The sequence below is a fragment of the Dendrobates tinctorius genome, unplaced genomic scaffold, assembly GCF_039654945.1.
Source record: "Dendrobates tinctorius isolate UK_male_01 unplaced genomic scaffold, ASM3965494v1 ptg000011l, whole genome shotgun sequence".
In the NCBI taxonomy this organism is placed as follows: domain Eukaryota; kingdom Metazoa; phylum Chordata; class Amphibia; order Anura; family Dendrobatidae; genus Dendrobates; species Dendrobates tinctorius.
The window spans coordinates 99,273,536-99,291,808 of NW_027361679.1; the positions used below are offsets into that span (position 1 = coordinate 99,273,536).

Here is an 18,273-nt window from a genome sequence, read left to right on the forward strand (position 1 = left end):
CGTTTTTATATCCGTTTTTCGACGGATTACGCCGGATCTGGTTTTTAAAATTGACCCTTGTGGCCTTCCGAACGGGATTGGCTACTGGAAAACTATATATAGCATGTTCCTACAGCCCTTCTTTGACAGGTTGAAGAGGAGAAAGTGCAGGTTGGAGAGAAGAGCAAGTTACTGGTGAAGATGGATGTTGTCATTGGAAATATTACCACTAGAAGTTCTGTGACGGTTTCAGTAATGAGGGACAATTTTGCACTATACTTTATGTCACCTCAAGGCAGAGTACACTGGCAGGATGACAGAGTGTGAAAGATTTGTGCCCTAACCAAACTTGTGTACCTTCTGGACCAACAGTATATACCTTTGCCAACCAAAGTTGGCTATCTTGTCATGGTCTTACTATTTTTAGCTTTAGGCCACAGGTGTGTACCTGGTTGTGTTTTATGCAAAGTATTTCACCTTTTAACAAAAGTTGTGTACATTGTTAGGAAATCACCAACAATAAACACAACTTTTCAGGTGAAATACTTTGCTTCAAACACAACCAGGAACACAACTGTGGCAAAAAGCTAAAATTTACCCACAGTTATATACCTGGTTTTGAATACCTTTTTACCTTTTAAATACCCTGTATTTAACCTTTTTTTTAAACATATTTCGCCGCAGAAAGAAATGACAGACAACCAATGTAAACAATAATTTAACTTTTATTTAAAATATTTTTTTTTGTGTAAACTGTTTTTAAAGTTAAAAAAACTTTTTTAATAAAGGTTTGAAACCAACCAAATGGGCATTTTTATTACAAAAAAAACATTATAACTCGGTGTAGTGTGGGGTGGAAATACTGCTTGAGGGGCTGCGGGACACTTCGACAATGGGAGTGTGGAGAGAGGACTGGGATCGTGGTGGGGAAGGAACAGTTAGAGGTGATGGTGTGGAAAAAGCTACAGAATGGGTGGACATGTGGGAGGCAGAAGAGGTGGTGGGCGGTGGAGTGGAGGGTTGGGCAGGGACTGTAGGAGCAGATGATGTTGATGGAAAGTTGTATGGGGAAGGAGTTTGGTACGGGGAAGGAGTTTGGTACGGGGCAGGTTGCTGGAAGTGGGGAGATGTCTGGTACTGGGGAGGTTGCTGGTACTGGTGAGGTTGCTGGTATGTAATAGGAGGGGGAGGATGGAAAGTGGCTGGAGGGGGTGCAGATGTAATAGGAGGGGGAGGATGGAAAGTGGCTGGAGGGGGTGCAGATGTAATAGGAGGGGGAGGATGGAAAGTGGCTGGAGGGGGTGCAGGTGGAGGAACTACAGTGGTGGGAGGTGGAGGTTGGGAGGTAACCTGCTGTAGAGCACCGTGGCACGAATGCATTACATGCATCTGCTGGGTAGGAGATAGTGTTGCCATGCGCTCCACAACAGACCTGAAAAAAGTGTGGTTTGGTGAAGATCTTGCTTCTGAATGCATGGTTTGCAGAAGTGTCTTCACCTCCAGAATGCTGGAGTTGATCTGCTGAAAGCCTGCGGAGATTTGCTCTGACAAGACTTTTAGACAGTTCTGGAAAGATGCATTCAGATGCAAGAACTCTGGCGCATAACTCTTTTCCTGACCCCTCTGCCGCTGCCGCCCAGTACCCGCAGGTGTACTAGAGGTGGCAGGGGCAGAAGGGTGGGGTAAAGGGAAAGCGATCTCCTCACCAGCAGCTTCATGTAATGTAGGCGGCCACGATGCTCCTGTGCTGGTGGATGGGACAGATGGGTCGAATGTGTGGGAAGGCTGGGAAGGTGCAAATGTACCGGGGCGGTCGAAGTGTCCCTCGGTGCCGGTCTCCTCAGGGATCGCCTCAGAAGGGTCCAATCGTGCAGGCTCCCGAGTGCTGCTCACCGTGCTGTGGAATAAAGAGAAAAAAAAACAATTAAAATACTGACATGGTATGGCCCTGGCTGAAAAAAAAAAGTTACATCTAACATTTTTTTTCACATGTGGTGTGTAATATTTACCTGCTAGTGACCATTGTTTCCCGGAGGAACGACAGGGCTTGTGCGTACTTGTACTTGCTCCTGCGTCCTCCAGATCCACTCGGGGCCCGCATCTCTTTATTGAACTCCTTCTTGAAACGATCCCTCACAGACCGCCACCGATTCACAATTCTGTTCCCTGAAACGAGAAAGGAGTGGTTAGTATACAACATCAGTGTTTCACAAACTCCAGTCCTCATGGTCCCCAGGGGTCATGTTTTCAGGATTTCCATAGTAAATAGAAATCCTGAACACATGATCCGTGGGGACCACGAGGACTGGAGTTCGGGAAACACTGGTTTACATCAAGCAACCGGTACTGTATATACTTATGCTCTTTAATCTGGGCCCGAACATCGAGGTCCTCCCAGCGACCCACAAGGAGCGAACAGATTTCCTCCCAGAGTCGTCGGGTAACGATAAGGTCAGCGTGGCGGCGGTCAGCCATATTCCAGAGCGGCTCCCTTTCTCTGACGAGATCGATGAGGTGGTCCACATCGAGTCCTCCATCCTCACCGTCAGAGTCGGGAGCACGCTGTGAAGGCTGTTAAAGAAAAAGACAAAAATAACATAATTAGCCTCCACAAAAGAAATGAAATAAAAAGTGCAAAAAAACAAAGCAAAAATATTTATACTTACACGCTGGTGACCGCCGCGTTGCTGTCGCCGACGACCCTGGGAGGCACTGCGAGGACCTCTTGGCCGAGCACCAGATTGGGAAGACTAGAGAAGAAAACAAAAAATGTTATGTCTTTGGATGTAGGCATTTGTTTGCTGTGTGTGGTCTGCAGAACATTGTTTTCTATGTGTTGTGTGTAGTGTGATGTTGTGTTTCTGCGTTTGATGCAAAAAACTTACCAATTGTGAGCCCACTCCAAGTGTCTGTCCACCCCTTCCTTCTTCTTCTGGGAGCTCCTCTTCATCTTGTGAATCCTGTTTTGAAATAAAAGGCAATGAATAGACATATATTACAGAGATGATGGATTTTGGAAATAAAAACTTACCGTCAAACGCTGACGATGCGAGGGAGGGCTCCCAGAAGATGATGTGCTGTCTTCCTGGTGGCCACACTCCATGCCTGTGGGTGGTGTTCCAGCTGCTGCCATTGCTGCTGCTGCTGCTGCTGCTGCATCTATTGGGCGGCTGTTGAATAAAGAGAAACAAAGGGCCAATGAATATCTTGATATTCAATAGCCCTAGTTTGGAGGAATGGGGGATTTGATAATTACCGTCTCTCATCTGCTGCTGGCCTCCCCTCCTCAGCATGTTCCATTTGCTGCTCCATTTGGGGTGGTGGTGGGGCTGATGGTGCTGCAGTGGTCTCCTGCCTTCTCCTGCTGCGCTTGGTTGCTTTCTTGGGTGGCATGTTGGGTGTGGCTGTGGGTCCCACTGTCTTGCTTTTATATATGTCTTGTGGGCAGAGCTACTGAGCATGCTCAGACCAAAAAAAACGGATCCGGCCACCGGATCCGGCTTTCGCCGGATCAGGCGCATTGCGGCGCTCATAGGCTTTCATTGTGTGAAAAAGCCGGACGCGCCGGATCCGGCGTGTCCGGCTTTTTCGCCGGAGACAAAAAACGTTACAGTAGCCGTTTTTTCCAGACGCCGGATCGCGACACATTGCCGGATCCGTCGAAAACCGGATGAAACGCATGGCTATCCGGCGCGATCCGGCGCAAATGCAAGTCAATGGGGGGGAAACCGGATCCGGCATTGCATTTCGCCGGATCCGGTTTCTGTCAAAAGCGCCGGATCGCGCCTGACGGCGAAAACCTGATGTGTGAAAGAGGCCTAAGGCACGTATCTGGCTCTTGATAATGATCATGTTCATATAGTAGAATTACATTTTCATCCCTAGTCAGTTAGAGGTTAATGTAGACCATAACTTAATCAATGTAAAATATAATAATAATAATAATAATAATAATCTTTATTTTTATATAGCGCTAACATATTCCGCAGCGCTTTACAGTTTGCACACATTATCATTACTGTCCCCATTGAGGCTCACACTCTAAATTATGACTTTGTCTATTTATTCTGAGGCTTCAGTGTTCATAAACTGGATATTATTATCTTTTATCTAGCCGAATACCAAGTTCTTTGTGGAAATCAAGCACCTGGATTTATTATTGACATCCGCACTGGCAAACCTATGGGTATGAGATCATCATTTTCAGGAGATGAAAAACAATATTATTATTAAATGTTTTAGTAGTAGTAGTATTAGTATTGCCATATTATTATTATTAGTAGTAGTTGTAATAGTATTGTTATACATACTATGAATCATTAGCATTACTATTATCAAATATATTGTTAGTAGCAGGAGCAGAAGTTGTAGTAGTATTGTTATATATACTATGAATCCTTAGTATTACTATTATCAAATATATTGTTAGTAGCAGAAGTTGTAGTAGTATTGTTATATATACTATGGTATTACCTTTACTATATATTATTAGTAGTAGTAGTAGTAGTATTTTTACATATACTATGGTATTATCATTACTATATATTATTATTAGTAGTAGTAGTATTGTTATATATACTATGGTATTACCATTACTATATATTAGTAGAAGTATTGTTATATATACTATGAGTCATTTGTAGTTGTAGTAGTACCAATACTATTATTGATATTACTATTACTATATATATTGTTAATATTATTATTAGTAGTAGTAGATATTATTAGAAGGAGTAGTGGTAGTAGAAGTATTATATCTAATAGTATCAATAATAAATTGTCAATACTATTATTTGTAGTATAATTATCATGTATTGTATTATTGTCATGATCACGTGTGTCAGGACGCAGATGATACCGCAAGGCGGACCCATAACACACGTGACCCTGGATACACCGCCTCCAGTGGGGCGCATTTAAATAATAAAACGTGCAGGTGGATACGCCGCCTCCACCTGGCGAATTTAGGTATTACACGTTATACAATAAATCAAATAATAAAGGGGGAACCTGGGTAACTTTAACAATGGTGGGCCCTGCGATAGGGAATGGGGAGATGGAGACCACCTAAGCTCCCCTGAGCCAGTGTCCCTGCACTCCTAACATTCCCTATACAGGCTCCACGCCTGTCGCCGCACGCAAACCTTAACCCCTTGCTCGCCCTGACCCTAAACCCTCACTAGGGAATGGGTCGGTGCGGAGACTAATCCCACCACTGCACTAATAACACACATGAGGAAAGAGACAATACAGGGGGAACACCACTTAGCTTTGCTCTGTTGCGTGCGCTCCTAGCAACAGAGCCCACCACCTGCGTGCAACTTCTCCTCCACCTGGATCCATCACCATAACAGGATCCTTCACCTTAGTGCAGCCTTGGAGCAGAGTCCACCACCAGTTGCAGCTGCTTAGAAACAGAGTCCCAAGGATGAGTTCAGCTTCTGACACGAAGTCAAGCATGCTTCAGTCCAGCTCAGCAGCCAAGTCCCACATGGTGAGTGCCACTCTCCATAGTCGCCACTCCACCAGTCCATGCAGACACTTCCCGCCGACACCATCACTGCGACCCCACCACGCCATGCCAGGCCTTCGTCCAGACACCATAGCTGAAACACGTCCCCCCTGGCTAAGCTGCGCAGGACTCCTCTCCAGCTCCATCCTTCCACCAGGCTCTCAAACCCAGAGTGAAAACAATCTCACAATATAGGGAATGAATGAATATCACCAGCAGTGATTACACACCCTGAGACTCATTTATAGAGCCCCACACCTGATTCCTAATTACGTGCACATTAAACTGAAACCTAAGGTGTGATACCACTAACCACCACCGGGGACAGTCAAGTCACTTTGGCAACTTGCCAAAAGGAAAAAAAGTTCACTCTGTGCTTTTAAAACTGTCAGATCAAATTCAGATCATGACAATTATTAGTTGTAGTAGTATCATTATTATTAGTAGTCGTAGTAGTAATAGTAGTAGTAGTATCATATGTTGTATTATTATCATTATTATAATTATCATTCATAGTATTATCAATGCAAATATTAGTAGTATTATCATATGTATTAACATTATTCCTAGTAGTATATGTAAATTTATTATTATTACTATTAGCATTATTATCATATGTAGTGTTATTATTAGTATTATTATCATTATTTTTCGCAGTAGTATTATCAATACTATTATTAATAGTGTTATTATTATATGTATTATTAGTAGTAGTAGTACTATATGTAAATGTGGTATTATTATTAATATTACTATTTACATTATCATATGTAGTACTATTATTATTATCTTTATTATATGTATTATTTTGATGTCTTAATTTTACAGATATTGATGAGTGCAGTGAAATCCCAGCCATTTGCACCAATGGAGTGTGCATAAACCAGATTGGAAGCTTCCGCTGTGAATGTCCAATGGGATTCAGCTACAACAACATTCTTCTCATCTGTGAAGGTTTGCTAGGACTCTTTCTAAGCTGGCTGTACACATGTTCAGCCTCTCGTTTGGCTGAGAGCCCTCTTGACTCCCCTATACACATGAACTCATTTGAATGTCTGTGTTTTATCACTGGTGTGAGCATGAATATGTGTCTTCAGTGAATAGAGATGTTCCCATTACTGACACAGGAGAAGACAGATGGTGCTCATAATGTTCTGGGGAGAACCGTAAGTGTTGTCGGGACAACTTTCTCTGCCTCTGGCTCCTCCCTTCTTCATAGAATTTTAAAAGTACCAACTGTCATCTCCAATCTCAGTCATGGGAAAATCTGTCTTCATAGAATACAGATTTACAGGTTTTACCCATGGATTGAAAATGAAAGCTCAGTCCAGGAGGTGAAAAAAGCTGATTTCTCTGATAACGTGTATTACAAAATTTCTTCTTTTCATTTGTACTATTGATATACGGAATACTCTTTAGCATCTCTGCCTACTTGCTTTATGCACAGACGCAGAAAGCATCTGTAATTTATATAGTGTTGTAAAAATGTATATTGCAATCCACGATGAGTATGAACGTATTGATTTTCCTTGTTAATTTTCCAGATATTGATGAGTGCAGCAGTGGAGAGAACCTATGCCAGATAAATGCAGATTGCATTAATATCCCAGGATCATATCGCTGTGAATGTTCCAGTGGGTACAAGCTGTCCCCCAGTGGTGCTTGTGTTGGTCAGTATACAGTCACAAATGCTTACGCTCTACTTATTTACTGCATTCTACTAAATGTTACTATTGTCCCCTAAGGATGTGTACAGCATTAGGCTAAAAATGTTTTTTTTTTTCGGCAGGCCGTAATGAATGCAATGAAATTCCCAATGTCTGCAGCCATGGAACCTGCGTGGATACAACTGGAAGCTACATATGTATCTGTCACAATGGCTTCAAAGCAAGTGCAGACCAAACCATGTGCATGGGTGAGGGACCTCTGCCTTTTAAAGCGTCTGCAAGTGATGTAATATGTTTCCCATGGATTGATCTTGGTTGTTATGCATTATTTCTACATTTTAGACATTGATGAGTGTGACCGCCAGCCTTGTGGCAATGGCACCTGCAAGAACACTGTTGGATCCTATAACTGCCTTTGCTTCCCTGGCTTCGAACTAACTCACAACAATGACTGCATTGGTAAGGCGATTTTTGCACAATATGTGCTTATTCCATATACAGTATACAGAAAAGTTACATTAAAGGAGTGGTCCGAAAATAACATTGATTTAATCCTAAATGTCTATCTCTTAATTCTAATCTCTTTTCTAATATATTTTAATTAAAAAGTTCCCTCTTTAGTGCTTTATTGTTTTTTACCTACTTCTATTTTGATGACATTTCATTTGAGAATCTTCAGTGCATGCTGGGATACACAAACGGGACGTCATCAGGGGTCTGAGGCTGTGGTTACCCTGAAAAGAAGAGTCATCAGTGATGTCCATTTCAGGACTGGGCTAGTTTCAGCTCTACTGAGCATGCATCACTTGTCAATTCCGTTCCATTGTGACTGTTTGATATTTCTTTTCAGTGCGCAGTGACAGTACGCTCCTTCACCGGCTGTTATGAAATGTGATGAAAAGCAAGAGAGCACATTGTCAGTGTGCATTGTAAGGAGAGAATGCGATGAGCAGAGACCAGCCCCGTCCCAGAGAGTGATGTCACTTTTGGGGACAGGGCTGATTTCTGCTCTCCTTACAGTGCACACTGACAGTGTGCCCTCCTGTCGATTTGTGACTTCTCATTAGAGCCGGTGAGGGAGCGTACTGTCACTGTGCACTGAAAAGGAATATCACAGTGACAAGTGAGTTCGTCCTGAGCATACGTTGAAATTGACAACCGCAGTCTCTACCCCCTGATAACGTCTCATTTGAGTATCTCAGCATAAAATGAGGATTCTCAACTGAAATGTCATCAAAACAGAAGTAGGTGAGAAAAAAAAATCCGTTAAAGAGTAGAGAGAGGGAACGGTAGGCACACTGTAATCAAAGAATATTAGAAAAACAATTAGATTGTTACATTAGGTACACATATAGGTTTAAAATCAACATTCGTTCGGACCACTTCTTTAAGAATTAACATAAATTTACTGCTTCCCAAAAAACAAACAATGTACATTTATGGAAAAAACAAGCGTATACATGATAAGCCTATGTGATCATGTTATGCAGTAAAAAGTTAAAGCTTCAGATTTACTGCTTAAAAATATATCAATAAGTTACTTCTCCACTCATTTTGGATATTGAATTTGCAAAAACACACAGGGTCTATTGTTTTGTAACTCCACCAGTAGATGGCAGCAGTTACCAGCTGCTTTGACGCTGACGCAACCTTGGGTTCTTTACCCCTGCAGACATAGACGAGTGCTTCTCTCTTGCGGGACAAGTTTGCAGAAATGGCCAATGCATCAACAATGTCGGCTCCTTCCAATGTCTCTGCCAGGAAGGCTATGAAATAACTACTGATGGAAAGAACTGTGTGGGTAAGTGTGAGGACATTTCTTTTATAAGCTAAAAGCTTTTTTATATTAGATTGCTTCACTTTCTGGACATGTTGTACTACAGGCTAACTGGTAGTCCTAGCCTAAGGGGTTTGCTTTACATACCACTAACTGCAGTTGTCGTTATGTCATTCCATAGTCTGTTCTTGCAGGATGATAAGGGATTGTCAACGAAGAGAAATTCGTAAAAATTAAAAAGATTTTAAATTAAGAAGCATGAGGCCATAGTCTAAAATATTATGTATAAAATCTGCCGGTGCAATTCAGTGGTTTACAAAATGCACTAATATATTTGCACTGTCTAAGCTCAGAATCCCAGAACGTGTGAAGGGTCACCTTATCACTAAAGGATGTTGGTATTGTTGAGGTAAGCCGTATGTTCATTTTCTGCATTGTTATTAGATATAAATGAGTGCGTCAGCCTGCCTGGAACCTGTTCTCCTGGTACTTGCCAGAATCTGGAAGGCTCTTTCCGCTGCATCTGTCCTCCAGGATATGCTGTACAGAATGACAACTGTATTGGTAAGCATATAGCATGACATGGGTGTGAGTAGAAGATAGTCTGGAGATTAACACATTCTGGCTTTTGAAACTTCTCCAGACATTAATGAATGTGACGATGAGCCAAACATCTGCCTGTTTGGAACTTGCACAAACACACCTGGAAGCTTCCAGTGCGTATGTCCTCCAGGATTTATCCTATCAGACAATGGACGTCGTTGCTTTGGTAAGTCGTGTTTATTTTTATATGATCAGCTCTTCACCTAGCTTCTATTAAAGAACGGAGCAAAGCCGTCCCCCTGGCGTGGGCAGAGGCCAGCATAAAAGTGGGCTGGAGGGGGTGGGGGCATCATTTTAGTGGGGTGGGTTTAGGTCTGCGTCATTTATATGACCAGTTAAGGGGAGGGGTCCTGCAGTTTCCCACTCACTGGGATCAAAATTAGTTTCCTCTACCACCGCTTACCTATGGCGGCTGTGGCTTAGATCCTGGAGAGCCTCAGGGTTGCAGCAGAGTCATACCCTCCCGGCTGGCTGGAGACGCAGGTGTCCGGGATTATCGGCGAGGAAGCGGTGACGGTGGCAGGAGAGTCCCAACGCGAGCCACGTCACCGTCGGCCATTAAAAAATAACACAAAAAGCGATACTTAGATACTGGCACTTACCTGTGGTCAGCATTTACACCAGAAGGAAGATGTTACCATTCTAGCAGCAGGACCTTTGTGGCTTTTGAATGGCTGCCATGTTCAGGTGACTCCAGCAGCATGACTGCATCAGTCAATCACAGGCTGCAGTGATCCCCCTCCTGCTGGCATGGTGACATCTCACTTCTGGTGGAAACACAGATCTTGGAGCAACCTGTGCATGGTTGAGGAAAGTGCAGATAGGTGAGTATAGCGTCATTTGTTTTGTTTTGTTTTTTTAATAATCCAGTAAACCAGTACAATTTTAATTTTGCCTGAACATCCCCTTTACATTTCTAATATACATTATAATTACCTTGTAATGTCTTCACGTCCTGTTCCGTCCTGATGTGTCTGGATCCCAGAATTCCAAGCGAAGGAAGTTCATCGACTGCCATATTGGTACACCCAAGTGATGGGTGCCTCAATATGGAAACTGCTGGTGGTACCAGCCTCTTGCGCTGTACCACCAGTGGAACACCGTCACACCACACACATACACACACACACTGTATACGCCTTACGCACCACACACACTCACACACATTGTATATGCCGTATGCAGCCTCTTGCACGGTACCACCAGTGGAACACTGTCGCAAACACGCTGCCGCTGTACAGGATGAGCGCATGCGCAGTTTTAATGTGACCGCCGCTGTCTACACAAAGATGGCAGTGGTCTGATTTACTGCGCTTGCGCAAATTCCCCGCAGGTTCAGTGTATCATTTGGCTGATCCCGGTGGCAGATGCGCGACATGTCTATAGGCAGAGGAAGCCGGTCACATTAAAGGGGTTTTCCCACGAACGAAAGTTAATTTGAAAAATTGTCTGTCTTACTGTGTACGGAGCATACCATATCTCCTGGGCAGGGGAGGAAGCAAAAATACTGACATTACAGCGGGGGATCGCAGAGAATCCATTTTGTGAGGTAAAATATTTCACGGACTGCTTTTAAACAATATTTTACCTTACAAAATGTATCCTCTGCGATCTCCTTCTGTAATGTCAGTACTGTCTTTTGCTTCCTCCCTGCCCAGGAGCTGTGGTATGTTCTATACACAGTCAGACATAGACAATTTTTAAAATGAACTTTCATTCGTGGAAAAACCCCTTGAAAAAGCAAATATCAACGCCAACATGAAAAAAAATACCAAGAATATGCTATCAAAGAAAAGGACGGCTATTCAAGTTACCGCAGAAACATGACAACGGGGGATAGCACATGGGGTAGACAGGTCAAAGAAGAGAGCACAGATGGGAGAAGTCAGCGCATGGGGAAAGAGAGAGAGGACAGGTGGGTGAGCACATGGGGGAGAGATTCTCAACGCTGCAAAGTCTGCCCCCATCGTGACATTACCGACCTCCCGATACGATAGCATCGGGCCTCCATCTAGTATTGTGTAAGCAGTATGCAGTTAGCTCATGTGTCCCCGTTAGTTATTTGCAGCAGATGTGATGTTATATTTTAGATCTATGTTTGTATCTTGATTTGGAGCTCTTTGCATCAGAAAAATAGAACTATGACCACCATAAACATTTATTAAGAGCTTAATTATTCAGCATAGGTTTTGTAAACCACTTTACATAAAAATGTGTTATTGAAGGGTGGACATTCAGGTCAGTTTACCACTTCAGAGTTATACATTCCTATGAAAGCTGTAGCTTTGAAAAGGTTAAAATACTGATATATTGGGGCAGATTTATAAAATATTGTGTAACAATTAAGCAGCGTAAACTTAGACAAGACTAGTGTGAAAATGCATCACATCTATCACTGAGGCTCATAATGGATGATATTAAGTGCATTTTCAGACTCTCTAGTCTACATGTTATATTTTTTTATTAGTCGGCTTAATTTGAGACCTTTTTTAAGACAATAAATAGGAACATAATTTTATTACATTTTTAGCATTTTGCAAACAGCCTTATTCATCCACCCTTTTCTAGACACTTTAGAGAAGTGTAGAAATTTACAAAAAGGGTCCAAAGCCCTTAAAACACCACGTCAGAGGATTTTTATTATACCCCTAGAACGGTGTCACTAGTCTAAGTATTATCATACTTACCACCCTCCATCTTCATCTTTTATCAGCGTCACACCAGTCATCTTCTGCAGTTTGTGACCTGCAGATTGCTGCAGTGTTTTCTGGGCAGACTAGAAGTCACAGTACAATGTAAGTTTGAGAGCCAGAGCAAGGCTAGGACAAGGCTCTCATAGACTTACATTGAGAGCTTAAGACCGTTACCTTTGAATCATAGAATCATAGAATCGTAGAGTTGGAAGGGACCTCCTGGGCCATCTGGTCCAACCCCCTGCTCAAAGCAGGATTCGCTAAATCATCCCAGTCAGATGTCTGTCCAGCCTCTGTTTGAAGACTTCCATTGAAGGAGAACTCACCACTTCTCGTGGCAGCCTGTTCCACTCATTGATCACTCTAACTGTCAAAAAGTTTTTTCTAATATCTAATCTGTGTCTCCTCCCATTCAGTTTCATCCCATTGCTTCTAGTCTTTCCTTGTGCAAATGAGAATAAAGTTGATCCTTCTACAATGTGACAGCCCTTTAGATATTTGTAGACGGCTATTAAGTCTCCTCTCAGTCTTCTCTTTTGCAAACGAAACATTCCCAAATCCTGCAACCTTTCCTCATAAGACAGGGTTTGCCGACCGGTCACCATTCTGGTCGCTCTTTTCTGAACTTGCTCCAGTTTGTTGATGTCTTTTTTAAAATGTGGTGCCCAAAACTGGACACAATATTCCAGATGAGGTCTGACCAAAGAGGAGTAGGGGGAAATAATGACTTCACGTGATCTAGACTGTATGCTTCTATTAATACATCCTAGAATTGCATTTGCCTTTTTTGCTGCTGCATCACACTGTTGACTCATATTCAGTCTGTGATCTATTAGTATACCCAAGTCTTTTTCACATGTGCTGTCACTTAGCCCTATTCCTCCCATTCTGTATATGCTTTTTTGACTTCCGGTCAGTCAGAAGTTGAGGTAATGAAATGGCGGACTGGGACTGGAGCAGTGCCCAGGAAGAGCTGATGGCGGCGATAAGACTAGGTTCAGACCAGGTTTTCCAAACATAATCTAAGGCCAAATTACAAATATTTTAAAAAAAATTACATACAGGAAAATAAGTAGGGTTGAACACACACACACAGGTGTCCCATACCTTGGCAAATTTCTAAGGGCAGCCTCTATTGTTATAAAATGCTTTCTCATATGGGATTATTGTGCTAACTAAATCGACCCAGGACAGTAGTGTTGGGAGGCAAAAAAGAGGGACTCTCTGAGAAGAATTCTAGTGCCATAGCTCCATATTTCCTCCTCTAGTATTGAAATAAAGACATTTTAGAATCTAAGGGAACAGAAATGGATATCAGAGAGGATAACAAAGTAAATAAAGTTTGCCAAAAGGAGAGGATGATTGGACAAGTCCATACCGAAGTCTGCATTCAGAGTACACCTATGCAGAACTCCGAAGAGGGTAGTCTAACCATGCGGTATAACCTTAATAGGGATAGGTATAATTGAATCATTCTATTATTTGCTGAAGGAGAGACCTAAAGGAGAGATTCCAAGATCTCTTCTCAGCCCTCAGCACAGTTAATGAGAAGCTCCCATTTGTTTTTTTTACTTTCAGGGAAGAGTTTCCAATATCTCTTGATAGCAGGTATGTGTACAAGGCTAAAATGAGACCCAGCAGGCCTTGTAAATTAAGAATACCTATTAGAGGATTGGCAGTAGAAGTAGTTGGGTTTGTAGTTGTGAGTGGAGGGCTGATTTAAGTTGACGATATCTAAAAAAAAATTGAGATCTCGGTATGTTGTACTTGTTCTGTATCTGGTCAAAGGATAATAATATATTCATAGATGTCACCTAATTAAAGGACATTTTGAGTTTCTCAGAATTAAGAGAATGAGTGGGACAGTGCAGACGCACTTTGTTCTGCCCTAGTGAGGGCAGCACAAAGTACTGTAACGTGCCAGCATCGGGAAAAGACAAAAAAGAGCTGACGACCCAGAAGTAAGAATAATAATGTAAAAGTTGTAGTACATTACACACATTTTACAATCATTACGTTTTCTTTTTGTTTGAAATGACAAAATGTGCTAACAGGCCTTGTAATATAAAGAATATATCTATATATTAATCATCTCACAAACTCCGTTTTCCTTAGACAGTCATGATATAATATAGTGTACCTTTCAAGCCAGCTTGAATGTAAAAGCAGTTACTGATTTATTTGTATATTTCTTCCCAGACACCCGTCAAAGTTTCTGCTTTACTCGATTTGATAATGGAAAATGCTCCGTTCCTAAAGCCTTCAACACCACAAAAGCAAGGTGCTGCTGCAGCACGATGCCCGGCGAAGGCTGGGGTGATCCATGTGAGCTGTGTCCTCAGGAATCAAGTGGTAAGGAGAATGTAAAGACATTAAAAATCATTAATGTTTGTTTAACGTATTTGAATTATTTGCCCAGAATGTATCTCAAATCTTATTTGATCCTATGTCACTATAAGCCAATACTTTTCTCCAAAAAGAAATGGTATCCAAAGTATATAGAAAGTCAGTAGTAGCGATGAACGAACGTGCTCAGATAATATATTGGTGTTATACGCGTATCTTGGGCGTGCTCATATATTATGTTTGAGTCCGTGCAGCTGCATGATTTGCGGCTGTTAGACAGCCTGAACACACGCGGTGACTGTGTAACGAACAGGCAACCCCCACATGTGTTGTGGCTGTCTAACAGCAGCAAATCATGCAGCCGCAGAGACGTAAATATAATATACGAGCACTCCCAAGATACTCGGATAACACCCGAGCAAGCTCAAATAAGACGTTATCCGAGCACGTTCGCTCATCCCAAGTCGGTAGTACTCACCATTTGTCAATAGTCCAGGCAATGAGCTTTACTTTAGCCGGCATAAGCTTAAAAAGAAACATATTGTTTAACTCAAGATTTTCTCTGAATTATTTTTTTTTTTGGGGGGGGGGGTGGGCTTTAATTAATTTTTTCACATTATGCTGTATATAATGTAGCCTCTGGCATAAACCCAGAGGCAGGTAGCGTGGAATTCCACCTTTGACAATACATGATGGCACAGCTTGCCTCCTTTCCCCCCTGCACGCATCACAGAGGATGCCCAATCACACTCCTATAGCAGTCAATAGATCTTTTTCTGACTGTGATGTTGTGTCCCTGTGACTGATGTAATACAAATCTCTGAATTGTGGTTCACAGCTCCGAGCAGCAATGTAAGGTGACTAACCCCATAGCAGAAATTAAAATAATCTGTACAGAAAGGAATGTAGAAATAAGCGATCTAGTTAATATTAGTAAAATATAGAGGCGATGCATTCTCTGTAACGGTGATTAGATTAGGCAATGTTAATGTCATTTTTGATGATAATAAGTGATTTCTGTCCATTTTTCCTTACAGTTGCTTTCCAGGAACTCTGTCCTTATGGTCATGGTTCTATACAAGACAGAACAGACACCAGAGAAGGTAACAGTATTACATAACACAAGACATTGAGGCTGCCATGCTCTTTGGTAGAAATCTACAGTTTTCTTTGTCCGCAGTCTCTTCCATTACTATGTTGACTGGGGTATAAGATTCCGCCTAGTATGTAAATATCTACGGTACATATTCTCTTAGGGTATTTACATACAAGCCATTCATATACATAGGTAGCCATGTAAGTCATAGTCTGGCCGATTCTATGAAACCGAGAGCTGCTTATTGTCAATGGTTCTCCTACTGGATAATAGAAGAGCGCTGAAAAGAAAATCATCCTTTCCTCTACAATGTTTTGTTTTTCGGGTACAAAGATGAAACTTATATAAAAAAATATAACAATTTATAAAAGTCATTTATGACCTGTTCCTCTGCCCTTTGTTTAGATGTCAATGAATGTGCTGAAAGTCCGGGCATTTGTGTCAATGGAATCTGCATTAATACGGATAGCTCGTTCCGTTGTGAATGTCCATTTGGATATAACCTTGACTTCACAGGAGTTAATTGCGTAGGTGAGTACATTGAAAAAAATGTCCTTTTTTGTGAACATAGCTTTGCTGCAAAAGTTGCCATAAAAGAGAAATTTCCATACTTCACAAGCCTTAATCTCTTAACATTTGCCAACATGAAGGTCCTCATGGTATGGTAGACATGGTACTAAGGTAAATGCTCTTAGTGCAAACCGGACTTGATTAAGACTCAGTTATAGAGTCAACTGTTTCGTAGTAGGTCTAAGTATAATATAGGTCTAGTTTGGTAAGATTTAGCTTTAGCAAATAGGTCAGTGGTAATAGCTGGAAAGGAACACTGTTCTGCTGAGAGCGGTGTAACTTTACTACTACAATGGAGATGTTCTGTAGAACAACCTAAGCACTTGTAAGACACAGAACATTTATTTCTCTTATTTTGCAGACACGGATGAGTGCTCCATCGGAAACCCTTGTGGGAATGGAACATGCACTAATGTGATTGGAGGATTTGAATGCGCCTGCGATGAAGGGTTTGAACCTGGATCCATGATGACTTGTGAAGGTAACATCAACAAGAGTTCTGTTATTGTTGCTCATAGAGTTTTGCTAAGATCACACTTGTTACTAAATCATAAGAACTGGAAATAAAGGCAATAAAAGAGATTGCTATGTGAAATGTATTTATATTTTATTGACATTTAATATACTTTTTTTTACTGTTTTTCAGATATAAATGAGTGCACAAATCCTCTGCTGTGTGCTTTCCGCTGTATAAATACTTATGGATCATATGAATGCACATGTCCTTCTGGCTACACCCTAAGAGAGGATCGCCGCATGTGCAAAGGTTTGATATCTTCAGCAACATTTGAGCCAAATATTTTACTTCATTAGTTGCCTGTGATATCCCAGTGTTTAGTAGCAAAAATCCTATTCATGCATTTTCTGTCAATATAAATAGAGTCCCCTTTTTAAAAACTGGAGCAGGTGGAAGCTGTGGAATTTCACTCTCAAGATGTCAGTGTTTTACTTGGAAGCCGACTGATTTCAATGGGAGCAGTGTAGCTCTTCATTCTTCCTGTGGTGGTGCTAGAAGGAATTTTATGCTTACTGATGAGATCCCCCACAGTCAGGGGCGTACATATAAATCATGGGCCCCATAGTCAAAGTCCTTATTGAGCCCCCCCAGACAAAGAAGAAATAATATTCAGTGGGGTCACAGAAGAGCATATGTCATGACTTTGCAGCCCTTATAAAGTAATTGTGCCTCTCTTGAAGCCTATTAGTTTTGCCATGCACTAATACACCTCTTTCATGACACCACCAAATAGGATGATGGTCCCCTAAGTAGCCCTCCAAATACTATGAAGACCCTCACAAAATACTCATTGGTTAAAAAAAATAATAATAATACTCACTGTAACGGGGTCTACCAAGCTGGAGTACCTCTTTCAGTACCACCCCGTGTTTTTGGCGCTGGCTGGAATTCCTTGGTTACATGGGCGCATATAAAAGATCACTGCTTCTCCACGTATTTCCAGTCTGACAACACTTTACTCACAGGACACAGAATATATCACACAGATACAGAGGGCAGGCCAATAGAAAAGCGGCAGGCCAGACATGCATTACAAAAGCCGCAGGTGGCCGGAGCCTGCCGATGTTTACTGTGTTAATTACAAAGGTGGGGGGAGGGCGGACAAAAGGAGAATATCGTGTCACCTCTGCCCAGGGGCGCAGCCTGTGGGCTGATGCATTAGGGACATGCATCTCACATAGAACCTATTATACATACATATAACTGCACAACATATTCTGGGTGCTGAGTGGTTCTGTAGCACGTAACACTCACTTCTTACCATTTCCCTTCATGAGCCAGCATGCACAGCCTTTGTGAAGGCGATTCTCTTGTCCTAATTAGTAATGCGGTGATCGACATCACTGTGCTGAATGCCTGCGGCCGGTAAGTTGCTGGCAGCCACAGGGATTCAATAAATGTTAGATTTGTGGAGGTTTTTTTCAAAGAGCTCATCCCATTGGGTAGGTAAGAGGTAGCATCCTAGGCAGATGCCTACCCTACCTACCTCTCATCCCTGCCCTGCCAATATTGG

The 18,273-nt window shown here is 42.0% G+C and overlaps 1 protein-coding gene across 1 annotated transcript in view; it reads left to right on the forward strand.

Moving 5' to 3' along the window:
• Positions 1-18,273, forward strand: part of LOC141049088 (fibrillin-2-like) — a 293,475-nt gene that overhangs the window by 249,078 nt on the left and 26,124 nt on the right. The window contains exons 42-54 of the mRNA XM_073545236.1: positions 4,094-4,165; positions 6,320-6,445; positions 7,036-7,161; positions 7,281-7,406; positions 7,501-7,617; positions 8,831-8,959; positions 9,380-9,499; positions 9,579-9,704; positions 14,431-14,583; positions 15,615-15,680; positions 16,079-16,204; positions 16,605-16,724; positions 16,890-17,009. Of these exons, the coding sequence (XP_073401337.1) occupies positions 4,094-4,165; positions 6,320-6,445; positions 7,036-7,161; positions 7,281-7,406; positions 7,501-7,617; positions 8,831-8,959; positions 9,380-9,499; positions 9,579-9,704; positions 14,431-14,583; positions 15,615-15,680; positions 16,079-16,204; positions 16,605-16,724; positions 16,890-17,009 (1,527 nt within the window). The remainder of the gene's footprint in view (positions 1-4,093; positions 4,166-6,319; positions 6,446-7,035; positions 7,162-7,280; positions 7,407-7,500; positions 7,618-8,830; positions 8,960-9,379; positions 9,500-9,578; positions 9,705-14,430; positions 14,584-15,614; positions 15,681-16,078; positions 16,205-16,604; positions 16,725-16,889; positions 17,010-18,273) is intronic.